This window comes from Mauremys reevesii, linkage group 10 (assembly GCF_016161935.1).
Source record: "Mauremys reevesii isolate NIE-2019 linkage group 10, ASM1616193v1, whole genome shotgun sequence".
NCBI lineage: Eukaryota > Metazoa > Chordata > Testudines > Geoemydidae > Mauremys > Mauremys reevesii.
The window spans coordinates 41,485,633-41,508,366 of NC_052632.1; the positions used below are offsets into that span (position 1 = coordinate 41,485,633).

A 22,734-nucleotide genomic window follows, 5' to 3' on the forward strand; every position below is an offset into this window, starting at 1 on the left:
ACCTAGGTGGGGAACTACTATTTGTTAATGGCTTCTTTAATCTAGCAGACAAAGGTATAACAAAATCCAATGGCCGAAAGTTGGAGCTGGACAAATTTAGTCTGGAAACAAGCCTAATAAGGTGTAAATGTTTACCAGTGAGGGTAATTAATCATTGGAACAACTTACCAAAGGTTGTGGTGGATTCTCCATCACTGGCAATTTGTAAATCAGGACTGGGTGTTTGTCTAAAAGATCTGCTCTAGTTCAAACAGGAACAGGTGTCTGGCCTGTTTTATGCAGGAGGTCAGACTAGAAGATCACATTGGTCCCTTCTGGCCTCGGAATCTACAAATCTGAGCCCTCTACATTACCAAGTAGGGATTTCTAGGCTGCAGCTCTCTTGGGGTGCTGATGAAGCGAAACTCCAAAGAGACTTAATTTGACCCTTTGCCGTTTGAAATGCTGTATCCCATAATGCTTTATGGGAATATGACATAACTGGAATATTTTTTGTGCTGCCTGTGGCATGTAACATATCTCTGTAAAGGTTATGGTCTGCTGTATCTATTCATCTTATTTGTACACATATATAGTTTTGTACTTGAGGTTAAGAGTATTGGTTGTATACCTGCTTGATTTCTAAGTAAGCTTTGTGAAGCATTTGGTCAGCTTCTTTAGGAAGGAATTCGCAAGGTTAAGTACCCGATCAGGAAACACTTGGGGAACAATGCATCTTGGAATGCTCCAATCCACATAAGAAGTCTTCCTGGAGACATACAAGATACCATGTGGACAATGGCTTCTGCCTGTAAAGACTGTGAGTCATGCATGGACATGTGACTTGCCCAGGTGACTCCAAAACTCCATCTTGGATCTGGACTTTGGATAGGAGTGAGGAGGGGGGTCTCTACCCATAAGCGAAAGTCTAACCTCCTGGGAGACCCCTCCATTTGGTCTTCAGCTGGCTAAAGAGAGAGCATCTCCACCCCCTAGGATACTTGGAAGAAACTGGAACAAAGGGCAGTGACTGCAAGGGGAGTGAGTGATTGCTGGACCCAGGCTAAAAGGAGATTAGTCTGTAAAAGGGAGCATTCTGGAACTGGTGAGGATCTTATTTGTATTTAGTTTGATTAGACATAGATTTACGTGTTCTATTTTATTTTACTTGGTAGTTCACTTTGTTCTATCTGTTACTACTTGGAACCACTTAAATCCTACTTTCTGTATTTAATAAAATCACTTTTTACTTATTAATTAACTCAGAGTATGTATTAATACCTGGGGGAGCAAACAACTGTGCATCTCTCTCTATCAGTGTTATAGAGAGCGAACAATTTATGAGTTTGACCTGTATAAGCTTTAGACAGGGTACAATGGATTTATTTGGGTTTAGACCCCATTGGGAGTTGGGCATCTGAGTGTTTGGAGAAGTAATTCAGACCCTGGGTCTTTGTTGGAGCAGATGGGAGTGTCTGGCTCAGCAAGACAGGGTGCTGGAGTCCCGAGCTGGCAGGGAAAGCAGGGGGCAGAATTAGTCTTGGCACATCAGGTGGCAGCTCCCAGGGGGTTTCTGTGATCCAACCCATCACACCGTTGACTTCAATGGGAGCAGGAAAGGGCCCCAAGTGAAAAGAAGCACTTGGTCTCAAAGTGGCACTGGAGAGAATTCCCCAATCTCTTAGAACCAAAGGCTGTTTACTTTTCTTGTTTCTAATAACTCCCTTCGTGCTTTTGCTAAACCTCCAAGGCAGTTGAACAAGGGAGCAGCCCATCTTCACAGACTGCTTGATCCTGCAGTTGCAAGGACTGGAATTGCCAGTAGCCTAGTTTCATGGCCGCAAACTGTGATGTCCTGAATACAGGGCCTGTGATTTCACAAAGCAGTGATGCAGAAAGAGAAGCTGAGTTGGGAAGAGAGAGGGGCTGGCTCTTTTACTAGCACAGAGGTTGCAGAGGAAAACTAGGAACTCAGCAGCAGTATGTCTGAATAGTTTCTCATATCAAGGTTGTCCAGATGTGACAGTCCCTCTTTAAGTTAGCAAGGAGTTGTCCGCTCTGCCTCAGGAAATGCATCGGAGGGGCACCCGGGAAGGAGCACAGCATTCATTGGCATTAGCGAAAGAGCATCATTTGGGGGCAGAGCCTGTCTGCTGCCATGTCAACCGCTGCTAGAAGGAGAGAGAGGAGAATTCTCACCACCGTTCATGCTAACGAGGCCACTCTAGCATGGTCCAACCCCCTGAAGTCACTGGGGAGAAGAGTCTCCCCAGAGCTTACTCCAGAGCAATAGCAAAAAGCTGCTCAAGAAATGCAGTGCGACGTAAGAACTAAAGGCATCAAAAGACAGATTAAAAACATTGCCCTGTAATCTCTTGTTCTCAGTGTTCTGTTTGTATGGGCCACTTGGTGCTGAGAGCTTCTGAAATCTTACAAACTCAGTGACATCGGACTGGGTCAGTGCTTGGGGGGAACCCCTTAGTAGCTGCAGGAAGGTGCTGCTGTTTTAGGAGGGGGCACTCATTTTTTTTTGGCAGGGAGGAATGCCCCCACTGTCTGGTGTCAGGGGGCATTGAGTGAGCTATAAAACTAAGGTCCTGACTGTTTAAAACCATTAAATTATATCCAGCCCTTTCAAGAAGAGTGTGGGTGCTATGGACAAATTCGAGCTTGCAAATTCCATCCCCCAGTTAGCATTCTCCTCTGCTTCCTGCCCACGGCATTACTGAGCAACAGTAAGCAGGTCTGTACTTCGGGCAGTGCGTTACCTGCAGACAAAGAGATCCTTGGCTAGCTTACCTGTTTGTGAAGACCTTTCAGTTGAACAATGTTGTATGAATGTAAGATTCTAATATTGTCATGTCCACACCTACAATCTTAAATTTATATGCAGATTTTTATGCTGGGCATTTAATAAATAATAATAATATTATAATACTTTGCCCAACTATAGCACCTTCTGTCTGAAGATCCCAAAGTGCCAATGAGCTACACCTCATATCTCCCCTCCTCATGTGAGATATTGTCATCCTCATTGTACGTATGGGAAAACTGAGGCACAGAGAGAAAAAAGGACTTGTTCAAAGCCACAGAGACTAACTGACGGACATGGAGACAGAACCCAGTCTCCTGAATCCAAAGTCTGTGATTTAGTCACAAGACCATGATTTAGTTGCGGATTGGTCCTGCTTTGAGCAGGTGGTTGGACTAGATGCAGGTGGTTGGACTGGACCTCCTGAGGTCCCTTCCAAGCCTGATATTCTATGACCATCCTGGCTCTGTTTTATAAATTCCTGTTAGGGTGGATAGGAAACAACTAACCTGGGTATGAGGGGCATGTGCCAGGGCTGAGATTTGCTACCCCGCTGTAGTGTCCATCTGTTCATAGCCCTCATGGTTCCTTTGCCACTGGGCCTCTTATGTTCTGAGAACATTGCACTGAGCACCATGGGGCCCCTCATGTGTGGCTCACTCCCTCTCTAGCACAGTTCCTCCCCCCCAACCCCCCAGTGAGCTCACTCCCACCTTCCCAGCCCTCAAAGTAGCTGTTTGAAGACACTCCCAAGCAGGGGCCTGGTTCCCTCTCCTCACCTTCCTTCTTAACAGCCACCCACTCTTTAACAGGGTTCTGGGCTCCATGTCAGGTACTCCCCACATCCCAGCCCCTGCTGCAGCTACCTGTCACCTTCTGCCAGCTGCTTTCTGGGCAGGCCCTAGAAGCAGGGGATGGCAGCTGTTGGGATGCAAGGAGGTTCTGGTTGGGTAGTTGTACGGTGATGGTGACCTTCAGTGGGATTTAACATACCTGTGTCGGTGCCTGCAGACAGGGCAGTGCGCAGAGCCGCCTGTCTGCACCTACACATAGGAGCCAGAGAGGGGGCACATGCCGCTGTTTCCGGGAGCCGCCTGAGGTAAGCGCCACCCCGAGCCTGCACCCCTGACCCTCTTCCATGCCATAACCCCCTGCTCCAGCCCTGATCCCCTCCCACCCTTCAAACCCCTCATCCCTAGCCTGGAGAACCCTCCTGCACCCCAAGCCCCTCATCCCCAACCCCACCCCAGAGCCCTCACTCTCCCCACACCCAACCCCCTGACCCAGTGCAGAGCCCGCTCCTGCACCCTAAACCCCTCATTTCTGGCACCGCCCAGGGAACCTGCACCCCTAGCCTAGAGATGGTACCCCCTCCCACACCCTAACCCCTTGCGTCAGCCTGGAGCCCCCTCCGCTGCTCCAAACCCCTCAGCTCCACCCCCAGCCCAGAGCCCCTTCCTGCACCGCAAACTCCTCATCCCCAGCCCCACTCCAGAGCCCACATTCCCAGCCAGAGCCCTCACTCCCCCCATGCCCAACCCCCTGCCCCAGCCCTGATCCCCCTCCCACCGTCCACACTCCTCGGTCCCAGCCTGGAGCACCCTCCTCCACCACAAACCTCTCATTCTCAGCCCCACCCCAGAGTCTGCACCCCCAGCCCTCACCCGCTCCCACATCCCAACCCACTACCTCAGCCCAGAGCCCCTTCCCACACCCTGAACTCCAAATTTCTGGCCTCACCACAGAGCCCGCACCCCCGGCCAGAGCCCTCATCGCCTCCTGCACCCCAAGCCCTTGAGCCAGCCCGGTGAAAATGAGTGAGTGAGGGTGGGGAGAGTGAGTGACAGAGGGAGGGGTGATGGATTGAGCAGGAGCAGGGCCTCTGAGAAGGAGCGCAGCCTTGGAGGAGGGGCGGAGCAAGGGTGTTTGGTTTTGTGCGAGTAGAAAGTTGGCAACCCTACCTACAGCTCTCTCCTAGGCTTTATTGAAACTGCAGGTCAGTTGTGAGTGAAGTTACAACCTGTGAGTCCGATCAGCCCTCTGCTGCCTGCCTGGCACATTGTGCGGCTGCTCTCTGGCCACAGGACTGGGGTGCTGTCTGCTGGCTGGCAGAGAAGGACTCAGAAGGTGATGAGGGGGTTTGTGGTAGAGGTGCTGACCTGAGGTCCAGGGGACCCAGCTCAGTTCTCGGCCCTCACACAGACTCTCTGAGCTTGAGCGAGTCACTTTTACGTCTACACTGCAGAGTGAAGCTGGTCTCTTACATGGGGGTCAGCCCAAAACCCGGTACCATCTGCACACAGACCCCACACCCAGGCTGATATGTGCTTTGAGCCTGGCTGGCTCGCCCGCCTGGAGTACGCAGTACTGACAAATGCTCACTAGCCTTTCACATGGCATGGGGTTGCACAGGGCTTCAGGACTCATCTAGCGATACACAAGAAGCTCCAGCCCTCCCGAAGCTCAACCCTGCCAGAAACCAGCAGAGTCTCTCCCCTGCGCTCGCTGCTCTCACGGGGGGGGGGGGGGGGTTGGGGGGGAGGAGGAGGAGCAAAGACCCCAGAAGCTCAGGGCAGCTCTGCTCCCTTTCCCCTCCTGTAAGCAAGGGGGACAGGACGGTGCCTCTGCCTCCCCCGCCAGGCAGCACCCAGTTTGGGGAGGGCCAGAAGGGGATGGGGGCCCTGCTGCAGCCCTCCCAGCCTGGGAGAGTGAGGAGAATACCAGGAAGAGCAGAGGTGAGACTGATGACTGGAAAGGGGAGGATGGTGGGGGCTGAACTGTGAGGGTGGGGGCTGATGGGGGCTTAGCTGGTGGGAGAGCAGGATTAATTGCTGGTCGGGGCAGGCAGATGTGGGGTGACAACTTCTGCAGTGGGGGCCAATGTCCCCTCAACCCCCCTTCCCTTTATCTGAGGGAAGGGATCAGAAGGAGACCCCATCAACTAGAAGGCATGCAGGGGTGTAATCAGGAAGGCCAAAGCACAATTGGAGTTTCAGTTAGCAAGGGATGTGAAGGGTAACAAGAAGGGTTTCTACAGGTATGTTAGCAACAAGAAGTAGTACAGGGAAAGTGTGGGAACCTTACTGAATGGGGGAGGCAACCTAATGACAGATAAAAAGTTGAAGTACTCAATGCTTTTTTTGCCTCGGTCTTCACAAAGTCAGCTCCCAGGCAGCACAGTATGGGGAGGAGGTGAGCAGCCCTTAGTGGTGAAAGAACAGGTTAAGGACTGTTTAGAAAAGCTGGACATGCACAAGTCCATGGGTCCGGATCTAATGCATCCGAGGGTGCTGAGGAGGTTGGCCGATATGATTGCAGAGCCAGGGGCGGCTCTAGGCACCAGCAAAACAAGCTGGTGCCTAGGGCGGCATAATGTAGGGGGCGTCTCCTGCGGCCGGGGGGGGCGGGAGGTTGGGCCAGTGGACCTGCCGCAGTCATGCCTGCGGGAGGTCCACCGAGCCCCGGGACGACCGGACCTGCCGCAGGCATGACTGCGGAGGGGGCGCTCGTCCCGCGGCTCGGCTGGACCTCCCGCAGGCATGACTGCGGCAGCTCAAGCGGAGCCGCCGGAGCCGCGAACCGTCCGCAGCCGCGGGAGGTCCAGCCCAGCCGTGTGGGACCAGCGGTCCCTCTGCAGTCATGCCCGCGGGAGGTGCGCTGCTCCCGCGGCTCCGGGGCGCCTCCCGCGCATGACTGCTTGGGGCGGCCAAACACGTAGAGCCGCTCCTGTGCAGAGCCATTGGCCATTATCTTTGAAAACTTGTGGCAATTAGGGGAGGTCCCAGATGATTGGAAAAAGGCAAATATAGTGCCCATCTTTAAAAAAGGGAAGAAGGAGAATCTGGGGAACTACAGACCAGTCAGTGTCACCTCAGTCCCTGGAAAAATCATGGAGCAAGTCCTCAAAGAATCCATTTTGAAGCACTTGGAGGAGAGGAATGTGATCAGTGCCACTGACTTGAAGGTATAAATCATCCCCAAATCTGAAATAGTTGTGGATGAGGACAAAGTCACAAAGCTCAGCCACCAGGTTTGCCGTGACATTATTGGAGATACTGTTCCTGATGGCTTGCAGTCCATCTTTGTGCGGAATGTTGGTGTAGAGAGTTTCTGCATCCATAGTGGCTAGGATGGTTTTCTGGAAGATCACCAATGGATTGTAGTTTCCTCAGGAAGTCAGTGGTGTCTTGAAGATAGCTGGGAGTGATGGTAGCATAGGGCCTGAGGAGAGGGTCCACATAGCCAGACAATCCTGCTGTCAGGATGCCAATGCCTGAGATGATGGGGCATCCAGGATTCCCAAGTTTATGGATCTTGGGTAGCAGATAGAATACCCCTAGTTGGGGCTCTAGGAGTGTGTCTGTGTAGATTTGTTCCTGTGCTTCTTCAGGGATTTTCTTGAGCAGATGGTGCAGTTTCTTTTGGTACCCCTCAGTGGGGTCAGAGGGTAACGGCCTGTAGAATGTGGTGAACTGCTGTCTGCATGCTTCTCTCCTCTTCCAGCCTCTTGGAGATACTCTTAGCCAGTTGGTGGTTTTGGGGGCATCTCCCCAAAGCATGCTCCTGGGTGTTCTCACACCGCACAGCAAGCAGAGCCCTGGTGTGCTCCTCCGGACAGTATGCTGTGCGCTGGGGAAAGCAACTCCAGGATCTTCTCATGCTGGCTGAACTGAGCTGGGCAGAAATTGAGCAGGCCATGTGGAATGAGGCGTTAAACACTAACTGGGTGTATATACATTGACATCCAGTGCATAGGAGGTGAGTGGGAAGTGAGTAGCAGAAGGACTCGAAAATACAGGCTCTCCCCTCCCCAACCCCCCAGCCTCTGGGGAATTGTGGGAATGCATTGGAGGTCTGTCACAACCTGAGCTCCATTACCCGGGCTTCAGCTGCACCCACACTGTGGCGCTAAAGTGAAACCTGGGATCTACCCTGCAAGCCAGCCGAAGCTCAAAGCACGCATGAACCCAGGTTAAAGAGGGTTTGTGTGTGGATGGCAGGGGGTTGGGCTAAAATCTGGGTCAGAGCCTTGAGTCTGCAGTGAAGACAAAGGTGGAGAGGAAGCAGGGGGCCAGGTCTTCTTGGGCACAGAGCGTGCTGCAGTGGCAGACGTGGGGGATTCTGAGCCAGCATGCTGCCTGCAGTTGTTTGTTCCTACACGTTAGGGAAACAGGACTGTGTGGCCAGCCATCATTACCAGGCTTGCACCAAAGAATAGACCTGACGTGTGGCATCAGTTTCTCCTCCTAATGGAAACAAACCTGCAGCCCCCAAATGCTGGCAAAGGGCTTGGGCTAAAGGGGCAACGGTCACATTTTTAAATGCACAGGGGCAGTCACAGTGCAGAGGGGCTTCTGTCAGCCTATCCTGCAGCTACATCTTCCAGAGGAGAGGAGCTGATCACAGAACCGTGGCAGCCATGGTCACAGGGCAGCTTTTGGACCTGGTTCATTCTGGAGCCTTTTCCCCTGAGCTAATCCTTTGCTGGGCAGATCCCAAGCTGCTCTTTCCCCACCTTGCCTGCTAGATCACCCAGAGGATGCTAATAGATCACCGCAGAGCACAGAGCCCTACCCCCATCATGTGAGAGGAGGTGGGCCCAGCAGCTGTGTTCCCCTGGGCTGTGCCTGCTCAGAGCTTGCAGCATTTTACAAGAGAAGCCAGAGAAGGATACATCAGCTCTTGGATGAGAAAACTCAGGTTCTGTTAGAAATTGAGTAGCTGATTCAATAGGTGGCGCTGTTTCCTCTGTGTCAGTACTGTGCTAATGCTCCAGGGTGAGGCTAGGGGGCACTATGCAGTGGAAAGAACTATACTTTGGAACTGACAAAAAAGTGAGGCTGAGACTATGGTGAAGTCATTATAGATCTTGGGAGACAGTGATGTTTTAGCCTAATTCACATTCCTCTTTCCTAAAATTCCCTCTGCAGTTTCAGTTGGAATGTGGGATTCTTCTTCACTTCCTGTCCTAAACTGTTGTGTTGTGTGCACTGTGGAATTGACTAGCGGGATGGAAAACATGATTATTATCATGATCTTCCAGCCCACACCACTCATTTTTCTTTTTAACTTTTTTTTTAAACTTTAAAAAAAATTACAAACCATCAAACAGCTTGAAAGATCATTCTTCCTGGACTGCAGGCATTCCAGCATTTTGTCAGCTTTCAGAAAAAAAAGTTGTCAAAGACCTTGTCCATTTTAGTTTGTTTCATTTTCTTTCCTAGATAACTCTTCACGGGAGTTGGGGACTTTACTGGCTTATCCCAAGATAGGATTTCTCTCTCTTTTGGACAACAAACCCTTTAATCTCTCTCTCTATTCCATCATAATTCTATTCCTGTCTTAGCCAGGTTGTAGACAGCTGCCTCTTAGACTTAACACCTGCCAATTGTTGGTACAGAGCAGACAATCCAAAGTGTATTAGACCAGCCTGCTCAAAATCCAGAGGGTAATAAATACAAAGCCCAGATAGCAAACATAGCTTATGTGGAGCAGCTAGCTCAGAATTAAGTCAGACATCCTCTGAGATTAGACAAGACAGTCAGTGACAGAGGAAAGCTCAGCATCTATCTGAGCACCAAAATAAGGGGCTGGCCTTTCAAAGAGCACTTTGTGTGGTGAACAATTTTGAAAGTCAGACCATTGGTGTCACACTGGGAGCTGAGCACATGGGAGATCTGCCCCTTATTTGGGGGCCTCCCTGGGTGCTGAGCTCCTTGAAAGGCAGACCTCACGTTACTGGTTTATCCCACAGAGCATGTAACGCTAACAGACTCTTGGCCTCTGTGCTCATTAAAGCCTCCCCTGAATTCTGCTATTTGAGGCTACGGAGCAAAGGGGCAGGTTCCAAAGCACTGTGCTTTGTTGGTATTTGTTCTGCAGGACGAAGTAGTGCAGGTGAGGTGCCCTCAGGAATAAAGTCCCTTTAACACCCAGGACCGGCTCCAGACCCCAGCGCGCCAAGCGCGCGCGCTTGGGGCGGCATTTTGCCGGCAGGGCGGCTCCGGCGGACCTTCCGCAGTCATGCCTGCGGGAGGTCCACCGGAGGCGCGGGACCAGCGGACCTCCCGCAGGCATAACTGTGGAGGGTTCGCTGGTCCCGCGGCTCGGGTGGACCTCCCGCAGGCATGACTGCGGAAGGTCCGCCGGAGCTGCCTGCCGCCCTCCCAGCGCACCCTCCGCAGGCGCGCCTGCAAGAGGTCCCACAGAGCCGCGGGACCGGCAGCGTGCCCCCTGCGGCATGCCGCCCTGCTTGGGGCGGCCAAATTACTAGAGCCGCCCCTGTTAACACCATTAATTCCTTGTGGCTCTGGCCTAAGATCTTGGTGGGGCTCATAAACTCTCAATCCCTCCCAGCCATTCCATGACCCACTTGTGGCCCCAGGATCCATGGGTCTTCACTCCAGCTTCCTTTAAGAGATGATCTCTCCTCCCAGCAGCATCCCTTCCCTGTTGGAGTCATAGAGTGAGCTGTCATTCTGTCCTCTCTTCTCCAGGAGTTTTCCATTGCTGGCTTTTTCAAGCATATCAAGTTCAGTGCTAAGCCACCCACCCCCGCTTTGTATCAAGTACTTTGGCGCATGCATGGAGGGTGTTTTGCATCCTTTAGCTTTAGCATGCAGTATTCTCTGCTGGCCTGAGTCTGTTGGGATGCCAGCCACAGACAGTGAGGCTCTCTTTTCTCTCCTGCTGGTTAATTGCCAGGCACACTTAGGGCCTGATTACACGTACACTTGCAGGGAGATAACTAGGGCTGGGCTACACCCCCACTGGAAGTGAAGTAACTAAATCTGTTTTTTTTCACATCTTTTGTTGTTTCAGTGAAAGTCTCTCTGTGGACACCCTTATTTTGGATGAAGACTGTCCTATTTGACTTTAATCTTTCTTTTTTGTATATCAATTGAAATAGGCCACTCTTAGTCCAAAATAGGTATCCAGTCCACCCAGGGACCTGCCCCCAAACAAAAAAAGGTGTGAGATAAAACTGGCTGAGGATGTGTCTACAGACAGAGATGCCCTAGTTTCACGCCTGGCAGGCTTTTAAGGTGATTTAGGTAAACCAGTGCAAAAGTTTGTGTGGATGCTTGTATTTCAGTTTAACGAGATTTATCTTGGATTAGCTTCAGTTGAAGCTCTGTGCCTCAATTTCCCATCTGTGAAGCAGGGCTAATAATTCTTCCTTCGTCTAAAGAATTGCTGCTTGGGGCAGGCACAGCCTCCGCCTGGGTGTTTGCAACAAGGACCTGATCACAGCGGGGGCCTCTCGCTGTTACTGGAATAGAAACCAACAGTCATGATAATTAATAGGGAATAAACAGCTCCCCTGAGCCAGTGAAAGCCCAGAGCAGGCTGGCTCCATGGCATGGGGGGAGCTGAGCCCCTTGTCAGGAGCTCCATGCACACCAGGGAACTAGCCAGGTTCTTGAAATAAAGGGTTTCAAATCCAAATCTCTGGCCTGGTTGCAGGCCACGTGGCCATGCTGGCCAGCCCAGGGAGCTGCCTCTAAAAGCCAGCTGGTCTGGTGGGCTGGATCCTGGGTGCAGGGGTGGGCACTACGTGACCCACACCCCTGGGGGGCACAGTATGGCCCTGCAGATGCATTGCCTTCTCCTCCCCTGCTGGGCGCCCCGATGCAGGCATGCTAGACAAGATCCGGCTCTGAGGGTTCTCATTTCTTACAGCATCTCGGCTTAGTCCTTAGTGCAACTGGGAGAGGCTGATAACTCCGGTAAGTGGCCCCACCTGCACCCAGAGTCTCTCAGCCCTGCAGAGTCTGTGCTGATCATTCCAGCTGGCTGCAGCCTCTGCTCAGCTTCCCTTTTAATCCTGGCCTGGCCTCCTTCAAGCTGGATACACCTTCACTGCCTGTTGGGCTCCCTGCAGGCTTCTGAGTCAGCCCTCGGCCTGGGCCTGATTCAGCTGTGGGAGCAGGCTGTCCTGTGGCTGTGCTAACTGTCCCCAGCTGTGGCAGAGAGCTGAGCCAGGCACAGGTGGGCCTGGACCAGAAAGAGCCCTATCCACCTGGGACACGCTGCCTCTGCCCTTCTTCGGGTCTCCCCCACCCTGTGCCTGGTGCTCGTATTAGATCATGAGCCCTTCAGGGCAGCACCTGACACAGGAGGTGCCTGAGCTGTTGGGGCCACTTCTGTAATACAAATAATAATAAACCCCTCTGGGATGGGGCTCCAAGGTGCTGTGGCCACACATGCAATCAAATCACTCCTGCTGTCCCCTGGCAGCTTGCCAGAGCTGGCCATCGCAGCCCTGGTAGCCGCAGCGTTGGGCAGTGTCCAGATGCCAGTTTTCACCTGTGGGGGGCAGGGAGCTGTGTGGCACAGGCCTTGGTCTGATGAGGAGGAATGTTGCTGCGCTGCAGCGGGTCATGTGCCCAGCACAGACACCAGCTGGGGCTGGGAGACCCTCCCGGTCCTTCAAGCTGACTGACTGTTTCACAGTACCACCTCGGGGTGACTGAACACTACACCCCATGTTCCCCCAGGCCAGTCCTCCCACCCAGCAGGGCTGCTGCGCCATGAAACCACAAGGGGAGGGGAGAGGAGCAACAGGCGCACTGGGCGTTACCCAAAGGCCGCAGGGTGCACCAAAGAAACCTGCCTATACCCAGCCAAACCGTTCCCTGGAAGAACTGAGGGCATCAGCCCCAGGGCCCACAAACACAGCATACCGGAGAACAGCTGCAGGTACTGGGGGAGAGGCACAGTGTGTTTCCAGGCTGGCTTGGGGGCAGCAGGATGGGTCTGTTGCAGAGGGAACAGGCCAAGGGAGCTGCCATCCAGGCCCCTGGACGGGTGAGATCCTGGGGGCTCTGGGGAATGCAGGCCCTTGCTAGAGTCCGGTTGAAAGCTGCTGCAAGGGCACCTGTAGGGTATGGTCTAGTCCAGGAGTCGGCAACCTTTCGGAAGTGCTGGGCCGAGTCTTCATTTAGTCACTCTGATTTAAGGTTTCAGGTGCTAGTGATACATTTTAATGTTTTCAGAAGGTCTCTTTCTATAAGTCTATAATATATAACTAAACTATTGTTGTATGTAAAGTAAATAAGGTTTTTAAAATGTTTAAGAAGCTTCATTTAAAATTAAATTAAAATGCAGAGCCCTCCAGACCGGTGGCCAGGACCTGGGCAGAGTGAGTGCCACTGAAATACAGCTCGCTTGCCGCCTTCGGCACGCGTGCCATAGGTTGCCTATCCCTGGTCTAGTGGTTAGAGCAGGGAACTGGGCTTTGTGGCCATGGGTGAGTCCTGGCCCATCTGTGCCTCAGTTTCCCTGTCTTTGTAAAGGATTTGCATTCCCTCAGTGGGAGGAGCCAAACGCGGGTGTTGTTATAACACAGTGAGGGCTGTAGCTGAGTTCATGGTCCCAGCACGTGTTAGTCTGGGTGCTAATGGGCTTGGGCCTTGCTTCTCCCTCAGGGCCCAAGGCCAGCCCACAGGTTGGTGTCATGGCCAAAGGCCAAGTCACCACAGGAGCCACCTGGCCTGCCAGGCTGTGAGGGAAGCAGGAGCTATCTCCCATGGGCACAGCTCCCACAGCCAGCCCGTCCCTAGGTGTGAGATGGGCAGGGAGCCTGGGCCAGGGCCAGGAGCTGGCGCCTGACTGGTCTGTGCCAATGTTTGTTGGTGACAAGGGGTGGCCGGTTTCTGCGTCTGGGTGGTGGCAGTACTATCATGGAGGTGGCCACAGGCTGCTGTGGAGAAGGATGCCCTCGGCTGCAGCCCAGCAGGGCATCCCTTCCTGCAGTGCACCTCAGCCCACTGCCAGAGCGTCAGTTCTTGGCCTTTCTCCTGAGCCAGCCAGGGAAGGCCCAGGGCAGTGGGGAGGCCTGTGATGTGGACACTCAGCACTGAGCTGAGGTAAAAGATTCCCTTTCCCACGGCCAACCTCCTGGGAACATGCTGGGGGCCCTGTAAGCCCATGCCAGCCTGGTGCCCCACACTTGAGAGCCCCTAAGAAAGGGCCCAGGCTCCCCCCCAGCATCATGGGGCAGGGTTGGTTCGAGGTGCTGAGCTGGGCTCAAGTTGGCTGGCATCTCACCACGGGTGCTGACTGCCCAGCCCCCCCCCGCACTGCACCACCATACTCCCGATCGTGGTGCTGAAGAAGACTGTAGCAGCAGATCCACATATCTGCCCCCTCCAGGGGGATGTCCTCCTGCTCCATCTGCAGGATGATTAGCCTCACCCCTTGGCTGCAGCTGGGCAACAGGCATCACACCATCGAGTGTCCTTCACAGGGAGTGGCCCACAAGCTGCCCCAGAGTGCCAGAAGGGACTGAGGCCAGGCTGCCTGAGCGGGACCTGGGCAGGGTGAGCTGGAGTTTGGTTGAGCTGGGCCCTTCATTTGCCCCCATGGAGATCCCTGCAGCAGGGGGCTGCTCCCTGGTGAAGAGCGGGGCCCTCGCCACAGCTTGCTGTTAATGGAGATTCCCTGCTCCCTGTGCGGAGCTGCCATGTAGGGTCACAGCACGGTGCTAAGAGGCTACTAGCCTGCTCCCCAGAGGCAGCTGCAGTGTCGGGGGAGGTGCCCTCGGTGTATGGCTGGCAAGTTGAGTGGTTATGTCAGTGAGGGGGGCTAGCGAACACAAGGGCTCTACCCCCTCCCCCCGGTCCTGAGCTCTGCAGTGCCAAGGCCTCACTTCCCCACTGCATTCCTGCCCCTCCCTCCCAGGGTCCCCTCTGCAGGCCTGACGGCTGCACTGGCGGAGGGGCAAGGCTCTTCAGAGCAGAAAGTGCAGAGAACCCTTCCCTATGCATAGGGAGGCTTGCCTGGCAGAGGGGCTAATACCGCCCCAAAGCAGCATCACCTGTGGGGAGCATTGATCTAGGGCTGGCTGCCCCTTTTCTACCCTCTGCGAACCCAGGGAGGTGGCAGAGGGGCTCTCTGGACCTTCCCTCCCCTCCTGTGCTAGGCTCACTCCAAGCAGCATGGTATTTCCATGGCGTTTCTCCTCCAGGGTGCTTGCCAGCCAGGCCTCAGACGCTGGCTCTCACAGATCGGGACCCTAAGGCCCCCACCCGCTCCCATAGCAAGGCTTAGACTGGGGCCTGCATTGCAGGGCCGGCTGCCAGCCCCAGCTGGGACCGGAGAGGCTGCCGGGCCTGAGTGGGACGGGCACCTGGGCAGACCCACGGGGGGCTGGAGGAGTAATTCCACACACAAGGCAAAGCTGGGCAGCGGGACAGTTTCCAAGGGATTGTATTGATGTTCCTGGTCATAATAAATAGAGCTACAGCGAGACTGGCACGGAGCGACTTCACGGCACGGAGCCCAAGGCCACACTGCCAGGGCGCCATCAGAGCTCACCCTCCATTGGCTGCTGCCCTGGTACCCACCCCCAAACTCAGCAGCCTTCATCTGCTCCCCTCCCTCACCCCCTGCTCCTCAGGGACACAGCCAGGTCTTGGGGGGGGGAGAGGAGGGGGACAAAATCCTCCAGGGCAGTGGCTGTGTGCCTGGGGGGGGGGTGGGGGGGAGAAGGGGGCTACGGACAGCAGGGAGCACCCTGTCCTGGTTCCCAGGCTGCAGAAAGGGGTGTGATCAGGTCTGTCTATCACTACTGCCAGCCAATGGAGAGGGGGCTGAGATGTGGACAACAGAAGGTGGGGAGGGGGGAAATCTCAGTGGGGGGATGGGCAGGGTGTTGTTCACAGGCTGTGGGGGGGATGGGGAGGAGCAGCAGCCTCCTGGTCACTGTGCCAAGGCCTGGCTAACGTCCTGCACCAGCATGGTGCCAATCACCATCTTCTCACTGTTGACAGTTAGGTGGGCCCTGGCTCCTTCCTTCCACTCCAAGGTGATGAGGACGAGGCTCCCGCTGGTCACTGTCTTGGCAGCGAACCTGCCCGTGGGAAAGGAGGGAGTATGAAGGCGCTGTCCTAGGGCAACACCCTGCTGATCCCCAGGGCTGCAGCCCAGTGCCGGGAGAGGTGGCCCTGAGGCAGTGACAGCCTGTACCTCAGCACTGGGCCTCTAGTCATCCCCTGTGCCTGCGTAGCACCAGCTGCTCCATTCACCCACCTGGTGTGGCCAGACCTGCCGACCACAGAGCTGCCTTGCAAACCACAGGGGAGCTGGGTCGCAACCTGGGGCCCCTGTCTGGGCAAGGGACTGCCACAAGCAGCGTGCCAGCGTCACATCCACTTTATAACAGTGTCCCCTGGTACTAATCTAGCCCAGGAACCAGCAGCCAAAGGCACCAGGAGCTGGCAGGTCCCAGAGCGACACCGGCAGGGTCAGGGAGGGCGAATGCAAGGCACTGAGTAGAACATGGACCTGCCCCAGCCAGTGCCTGCCTGTTTCCCAATGGCGCAACAGGGGCTCTGGCTACAGCCCCTCTGTAACCCACAGCTCCTCGGTGTCTCCCCCAAGGGATGGCTGGCTCACAGAGGGAACCTGCTCCAGCCTGGGCTACCAGGGCTGCTCCTTTCACTCCAGCAGTTGGGACTTGTGTGTGTAGATCGGGGTCCCCCCCACCTGTACTCATTGTCCGCGCCGCAGGGCACACGGCTGACGTTGGCGGCCGCCGTCACTCGCTGGACGATTGTGTGGTCGCTCTGGCATTTGTCCGGCAGTGTCAGCTTCTCTGTGATCTCACTCATTCCTGTCAGCTTGCCTGGAAAGGGGATTGGAGGGGGGTCAGCCTGGAGCTGCTCTGCAAAGGGCTGGGCGGAGCTATCCGTGCGGCTAATCTGGTTTAAAGGATGGACGTGGACGGGCTGTCTAGCCCCGAGACAGGCACCTTCCCTGATTTGAATGACAGGGCTGAGCTGCCCGAGCACCCTCCCTGCAGCGACTGGCAGAGGCAGGGCTTGGTCTTTGGCAACAAGGACAAAAACTACATGGGGTGTGTGTGTGTGGTAACAAACCGGTGCCAGGGACCAATCCACGCAGGACTCTTCCAGACACCAGCTCCGCCCAGCATCTGAGGACCCAGGTGGGCTCCTTCTGCCTGGGCCAGTACTGCCCCAATAGATTCTCCTGCGAGAACATGGCTGGTGGTTCAGGCGATGACCTGGCTCGGAGTCAGGTCGGGGTAGCTGTCTGGGTCAATGTCAGGCTCTCCAAGCCTGCAGAGCAGTGCCAGGCAGGGCCAATGGGCTGCCTCTAGTGGCACTGTGATAAGCTCCTGTTGTGCCTTGCTGCTTACGTCAAACATCAGAGGCCCAGGAATAGTGTGTGCTAACTATACATGTGCCAGACCTAAGGGCACACCCTGCTGCTCCAGCTGGTTTCTAACACTCAACACAGTGAGTGCCACTAGAAGGCCCACTGACCTTCTAGTGTCAATAAATATAAAGGGACACTACCCTATTCCTATGCATTACATCAATGGGACGAGAGCCAGGAGGGCCGCAGAGTGGTTGTTCACAGGGGTGGGGAGAGATAGTCCCTTGGGGCCTCTTCCCAATTCACCTCAAGCCCTGAGGTCCTAAAAGGCCTGAACCCCCACCCCAGTGGCTGAGAAGGAGTGGCGGTGAGCCCAGGAGCACTTCATGCACTGGCTGGGGGGTGGTCACACCCTGCCCAGGGCAGACCAGCTCCCCACGCCCTGCCCATGCTGGTTCTGACACTCGGCTGGGCCTCCTGCACTGACTGGCCACAACCTGTTATTGAATGAAGTCAGAAAGCTGAACCCCGTCCGGGGCTCCCTGCATGAGCTCATCGCTGGGACGGCTGAATCCCAGCCCCCCAAGGCCGGGTCTGGGTCCAGGTTCCAGTCCCCACAGTGCAGTGTTTGTAGTGGGGAGCTTTGCTGCAGGCTCCGATCCCACTGAACTGTAACTGTTCCTCATAGAGTGCACTGACACTGCACAAGAAATGGCTCAAAGGCCATTAGCTTCACTGGAGCTTGTGCAACCGTGTCCTGCAGGCACTGTCCATAGTGTGTGTGTGTGTGTGGCGGGGGGGGGGGGGGGGGGAACATTCCCTCATTCACCCTGTGCTAACAGGGCTCCAGGGCTCTCTACTCTGGGCCCAAGTCAAACGATCATCATTAAACCAGTGCAGGGTGGCTGTGAAATGCTCCCGTTCCACGTGAGCAGCGTTGTACCATGGGCCCTTCTTGTCCAGCCTCCTGCAATAGCCACCAGCAGCTCCTCACAAGGAAGGCAACTCCCCCAACACACTGAGCCAACTGCCCACTGCTGTCCAGCGGGACGGGAGTTCTGCCCTGGCCCCGCAGTGCTTGGCTTAGCCCCTGCGGCTGCAGGAGGTCTGACCTTAGCCTGCCGGCAGCAGCGCCAGCCGTGGCACTATTGGCCACAAACCCATTTGGTTCAGGAGAAAAAGCTAGAAGTAGTTAAATATCTCGAGCTCGGCTACAGTCAGATACTGAGGGGGCTTCCTGACAGGACAGGCGGGGCCCAGCTGGCACAATGGGGTGATATGAGGCTGGACTTGCCCTAGGGAGACAAATGTGGCAGCCTAAGAGAACTGGCAGGAGCCCCGTCGCTCGTTTCACCTAGTTCAGCGCTAATGCTAGGGACCAATCCGGCACTGGCCCAGAAGAGGGGCTGGACAGGGCAGCAGGCCTTGTCCATTGCATACGACTAGGATTCTGACATCACCCAGCAAGTCCTGCCTTTGGAGAGAGGCAAACCCCTTCCCAGTGAGGGGGTGGGAATGCGAGGGGCTAACAAGCCTAGTGGGCCAGTGGAACAGTGCAGGCACCCAGCCCCACGCAGGAGCTGCCAAGCAGTCCAGGGGAGTCCAGCTCTAACCTGCTGGACTGGGGCAGGCCTGAGGGGGTGATGCTTGCAGTGCCAAGACTGCTGGGGAACTGATTGTTAGAGGAAATTGCTGTAAAGTTGCCTCCAGCAATGACCACAGGAACCATGAGACTCAGCTCTGGTAGAGGCTGCACTGGACCTGGGCACACATACCCATGGATGCAGCTGCAGTGGGAGGCGGACTGGCATAGGGTGAGGACTATACACGGAGGACGGAAACCCCTCTATGTCCTACCACAGCTCTCTGAGTTGCTGCCTGCCCAGAACCTCAGCACCAATTAAATGAATCTCCTCTAGCTCCCCATGCTTCTCTCTGCACCCCTGTACCCCCAACACCAGTCACTCTGGAGCTCTGCCCACGACCCAGTTTGGATCACCCCACCCCCACGATCCAGCTGGCAGGGCCATGCTTCAGCAAAGGGCCTCTCCCTTTACCAAGCAGAAAGAGCCCTGGGAATGCACATGCTGTTGCCATGCTGGTATGGAAACCCGAGGGATGCTGGCTTCCAGTGTGGGACCCTGGCAGGTGGGATTGGGCGGGATGGCCAAGCCCCTCCTGCAGTTTGCAGATAGACCACCCTGGGGGCCCTGGGTGCAGGGCATGTAAAGCTTCATGTTGATTGGGGGTCCTGACATTGCGCTGATGATGCAGAACAGTGGCACACCTTAATGGCAGCACAGGTATGAGAGGTTGTGGCTCTACCACCTGCCACCAACAGACACCTATTGGAATTTAACCCTTTCATGCATTGGGCTCCCCGGGAACTCCCTGCTGCTACAGCATGGTGCCTAACTGGGTGCAGCAGGGGAGGGAAGATCCCTCTGCCACCAAACCTTTCCCATCCCCAGTCTGGGGATTGAGGAATAGTCACCTGAGCTCCCCTCGCCTGCAGCTCTCAGGATCTGGCTGGGACTTGAGCATGGCTGCTGTAATGCAGCCAGTCAGGCAGGTGCTGGGGGGTCCTGGCCAGCCAGATGGGCTCCTGGGACTGCCAGGCAGATTCTGCAGCCTCAGGAGGTTCAAATCTGACCACAGAGCTTCCCCTATCCCCAGCCTGGCCCATCCCAGAGCGCGCTCAGAGCTGATCTGTAACCTGTTTCCAGGTGAGCCCTTAGACAGGAGTAGCCCTCGAGGCTGCTTTGGGGAGAATTCTTCCACCTTCCCCAAACTCTCTGAGCTGGGCTCTGGGGATGGTTGGGCCCAAGGTGCATGCCACAGTCACAGGCCAATGCAGGCTCCGGACCGGTGTGGCCAGCTCACAGCACTGAGGGCTTGTGTTTAGGGTAAGGATGCTGCCAGGCAGCCCGCACTGGGACACCAGGGACCCAGCACCTGAGCACAGCTCCGAAAGCTGCAATGCAGGAGGGTGGCTGGTCAAACATTCGTGCCAGATGCTGGCTGCTCCTCTGAACCTTGCGGGGCTGCAGAGTGTTGCTGGGAGCATCCCTAGTGCAGGCTTGTGGGGGAGATGGTGGGAATTGGGAATGCTACCAGGTCAGCGTCTCGGTGGTATCTGAGCATGTCTGCTTTCCCAGCCATTTACATACTGATACTGGGACTGGGGGCTGAACCTGGCACCTGAGCACCAAGACCCAGACCTCGGCCTAGAGGACTGACTCTAATACGCTCAGCCCAGAGGGCAAGCCATGACCACACACACAGCCACTCCCGTACGGACCCAGGGGAGTCACCAGGAGAGTCCAGAACCACAAGGCACAGTGAGGTGGGGAGACAGGCCAGCAACCAGGGTCCAGACCAGGCAGGGCAGGGAGTGGGGGCAGGCTGCACATTATAGGCCAGTGCGGGAGGAAGATGCGAGCCCTGTGGAGGGAGGGGAGGTGGCAGAGCAGTGGCTGGGCACACCTAGAGGAGGAGGGGCAGTCATTGTAGAGCCAGGGTGGGGGAGAGGGTGACACATGGTGAGAACGGCAGGGTCGGGGGAGGTGACTTGAGCAGCCTGGCATGTGCACTGAGCAGAGGGAGATGGGGCGGGAGAGGAGCTGGCCAAGGGCACCCACCCGTAGCCCCGCGAGGAGCTGCAACGCCATGCTTAACCTGGATACTGCAATGCAGGCTGCAGCTGCCCTGGTTTAATGTGCCGACAGCACCAGCATGCACTGACACTGCCTCAGGAGCCCTGCACCCGCAGAGACACGTCCCAGCATGCAATGCTCTGCTTGGCTCTGTCACCCTCTGCTCATACCAGGGTGGCTCATTGCATGCTGGGAGCATGTTGTCTGATCCCAGACAGCCCTCCCGGAGAAGAGACCCCCAATATGGCGGGCCCACACTGTGACCTGCTCGATGAGGCCCTCTGGATTCTGCCTGATGCTCCTTACTGCCAGGGGAGCTCCGTGGGGCCCTGGGAACCCATCTCCTCCTGAGCCCTCTGACAGTGCTGCGCCACGTCCTCCCTGCCCTGCCCCAATCTCCAAGCCCAGGCCCTAGGCTGGGGAGGGGGCTAAACCAGTGCTAGCTTGCTGATCTAGAGAGCAGCTCACAGCCATAGACTCACTATGGGGCTGGCAGCAGAGCTAATGCTACGGCAGGTAAGAGGAGTGGGGGAGGTAAGGGGGCAGCAGCGGCTCCTCCTCTGGGAGTCGCTCCTGGAGCTGCGACTTACCCGCACCTGTCCTTAACAGCTGTGCTAAGGAAAGCAAGGACGCAGAGGGGAATAAAATTGGTGTTAACATCAGCCACTAGCACAGCCTTGCCGAGTGCAGTGCAGGGAGCCCCGCCTGGGCTAAGTTGCTGGGGGTGGGGAAGGCTAGAAGTCACACAAGCATCAACTGAGAGGTGCTACCGGACAGTGGCGGATTAGCCACTGGGCCTACGGGGCCTGTGCCCGGGGGCCCTGGAGCCCCGGGCAGGTGGGGAAAGCCCCCGCACCATGACCCTGCTCGTGGGCAGCAGGGCAGGGCAGGTGGGGCCTTGGGGGAAACCCCTGCGCCTCTTGACCCTGCTCCCCAGTGGCCGGTCGGGGGAAATTCCTGCCTGCCCCCACCCCCACTACTTGGATTTCACACTGGGTGCGGCAGCGGGGGAAGCCCTCTGCACCTCTTACCCCGCTCCCCAGCAGAAGCTGGGGGCAGCAGGGGAAGCTGTAGCACCAGGACCCCCGCTGCGGCCCCAGGATGGGAGGAGCTCTCGCTACCTGCTACAGCCTCAGGGCTGGGGGAGCTCTCAGTCCTCACTGTGGCCTGGGGCTGTGGTGGGGGGACAGAGCTTCTCCAGACTTGGGGCCGCAGTGGAGGGGTGGAATGGGGGGGACCCGGGGTGGAACAGGGGTGAGGCCCTGGGGAAGGGGCAGAAAGGGGTGGGGCCAGGGGCAGGGTCACATGCAGAGGCCTGGACCTGTCATTGGCCAGGTGGGGAGGGAAGGGGTCACGAGGTCATTCACCCTGCTCCATGCGACAGGGATGCTGGACTCTGAAGACCTCCCTGCTTGGGCTGGGCAGGGCAGGGCAGGGAGGGAGGCTGGGATTGCGGTCCAGAGGGCTCTGGGTGAGCTTTGCAGATGCTCTAAGAGCAATCAGCACGCTCGCTCAGCACTCACCTTGCTCCTTCTTGAACTCGTTCTCACTCATGAACACTGGGGCCATGAGCTCTCCCACCGGCGGCTGGATGGAGACGTAGAACTGACGCGAGTGGGTGCTGGAGGAAACATGCAATAGTGAGAAGGACCCAGCCCAGTTAACCCCGGGGAGTTGAGGGCAAGTTCAATCCCCACCATGCTCTGCCCTGCATGCCAGGCCCAGCTCACCATCGGCTGCCCTCCTCTCCCCCCCGAGGGTGCTCCAAAGCCCTGTGCAAAGGGGGAAGGTGCCACTGCCCCACTATAGGGGTGGGGAAACTGAGGCACAGGGGGAGGGTCAGAAGCAGATCCCACCAGCGCTCAGCAACCAATGCAGCAGCTTGTTACCACCCAGCCCTTGATGCTCTCTGGACAGCAGGGAGGAAGGAGCTCATCCACGCCCGACTAGACACCCTGTTCCTAAGCACACACTCTGCCATGTCAGGCAGTGGGGCAGCCCAACAGCTCAGTGCCAGGCGGTGACGGGTGACAGGCTACGTGCCCACTGCTGCCTAAGAGAAGGCAGGCCCTGCAAGCTGCGCCATGGGGCGAATCCATGGTGGTGTGGGAGTCACTGACTGATGGGGCCAGGAACAAGAACCCTTCTCTGCTTCCCCATCCT

The 22,734-nt window shown here is 56.1% G+C and overlaps 1 protein-coding gene across 7 annotated transcripts in view; it reads right to left on the reverse strand.

The window, feature by feature from the left end:
* Nucleotides 1-14,439: 14,439 nt before the first annotated feature.
* Nucleotides 14,440-22,734, reverse strand: part of AP3B2 (adaptor related protein complex 3 subunit beta 2) — a 64,901-nt gene continuing 56,606 nt past the window's right edge. For all 7 annotated transcript variants that reach the window (XM_039493007.1, XM_039493006.1, XM_039493013.1 and 4 more), the window contains 3 exons: nt 22,095-22,192; nt 16,283-16,421; nt 14,440-15,647 (listed from right to left, as the gene is read on the reverse strand). In XM_039493007.1, the coding sequence (XP_039348941.1) occupies nt 15,497-15,647; nt 16,283-16,421; nt 22,095-22,192 (388 nt within the window). In that variant the 3' untranslated portion in view covers nt 14,440-15,496. The remainder of the gene's footprint in view (nt 15,648-16,282; nt 16,422-22,094; nt 22,193-22,734) is intronic.